Below are 1,480 nucleotides of genomic sequence, written 5' to 3' on the forward strand. Positions count from 1 at the left end.
CCCCTTAATCCCTGTTTTCCAGGTCTGCACAGTCTCCCTTGTTGTCTGGGATCAGGGGTGGGAACTGGAATTCTGACCCCACTGACCCCCAGCCCCCTCATAGTCTGGGATCGGAGTGGGAAGAGGGAATTCTGACCCCCCAACTCCTATTTTCCAGCCCCTTCCCACCCAGGTGCCTTTGGAATTCTTTGGATCCTCCCCCCGTTTTCCAGGTCTGCACAGTCCCCCTCGTTTTCAGGGATCAGGGGTGGGAAGAGGGAATTCTGACCCCCCCAATCCCAGGTTTTCCAGGTCTGCACAGTCCCCTGGTTTTCAGGGATGAGGGGTGGGAAGAGGGAATTCTGACCCTCCAATCCCAGGTTTTCCAGGTCTGCACAGTCCCCCTGGTTTTCAGGGATGAGGGGTGGGAAGCTGGCATTCCAGGGTGGAATTCCAGGGGTCTCACCAGCATGGGGAAGGTGTATTTCTGGTCCTTCTCCTGCAGGAAAACCAGCACGTCCGTCATCAGCAGCACCAGGATGTCTGGGAGGAGGGGTGGGAAGAGGGAATTCTGACCCACCAGCTCCCTGTTTTCCAGCCCCTTCCCACACAGGGAAGGGTCCACTGGGATCCCATTCCCTGGCTCCAGATCCACTGGTATCCCATTCTCTGGCTCCCAGTGCCACTTGTATCCCATTCCTTTACATCCAGGTCCACTGCTATCCCATTCCCTGGCTGCCAGATCCACTTTTATCCCATTCCTTTGCCCCCAGGTCCTCTGCTATCCCATTCCCTGGCCCCCAGATCCACTTGTACCCCATTCCCAGCTCCCCTTTCCCCACTGTCCCACCTTTGAACCTCCCCGCCGCGGTTTTCCAGAGCATCCTCTGCAGGATCCCCATCCAGCACCACTGCTATCCCATTCCCTGCTCCCAGATCCACTGGTATCCCATTCTCTGGCTCCCAGTGCCACTTGTATCCCATTCCCTTGCCCCCAGGTCCACTGCTATCCCATTCCCTGCTCCCAGCTCCACTTGTACCCCATTCCCAGCTCCCCTTCCCCACTGTCCCACCTTTGAACCTCCCCGCCGCGGTTTTCCAGAGCATCCCGCCGCTGTGCAGGAGTTTCCTGCGGAGCAGCTCGTCCCTGCCGAAGGCCCCGGGCCGGCTCTCCCAGGGCAGGGGCACCTTGGCCCGGGGGTCCACCCGCCTGTAAACGTCCCAGAGCCGCCCCCGCAGCTCCCAGGCGTGAACCTCCTCGTCCACCCCCGACAGCAGCTCCTTCACCAGCCGCAGGGCCCGGGACAGGTCCTCGCAGTCCCCCTCGTTTTCTGGGAAGGGGAAGGGAAAATCAGGGAATTCTGACCCCCCAAACCCTGTTTTCCACATCCTTGGAGTCCCCCTCGTTGTTTGGGAAGAGAAGATGGAATTCTGACCCCAAAAACCCCATTTTCCAGGTCCTCGCAGTCCCCCTCGTTGTCTGGGAAGGGGAAGGGAAAAT

The 1,480-nt window shown here is 59.5% G+C and overlaps 1 protein-coding gene across 1 annotated transcript; it reads right to left on the reverse strand.

The window, feature by feature from the left end:
- Window positions 1–346: 346 nt before the first annotated feature.
- Window positions 347–1,474, reverse strand: LOC108640972 (rho guanine nucleotide exchange factor 2-like; the record flags this gene model as incomplete). The annotated part of the gene is made up of 2 exons (XM_018080057.2): window positions 1,053–1,474; window positions 347–522 (listed from the first exon to the last, which is right to left on the reverse strand). Coding segments are annotated over exons 1-2 (492 nt in total), but the record flags the coding sequence as incomplete, so codon positions are not given.
- Between the last annotated feature and the right edge of the window lie 6 nt (window positions 1,475–1,480).

The sequence above is a fragment of the Manacus vitellinus genome, unplaced genomic scaffold (genome assembly GCF_001715985.3).
Source record: "Manacus vitellinus isolate BGI_N305 unplaced genomic scaffold, ASM171598v3 scaffold_498_pilon, whole genome shotgun sequence".
NCBI lineage: Eukaryota > Metazoa > Chordata > Aves > Passeriformes > Pipridae > Manacus > Manacus vitellinus.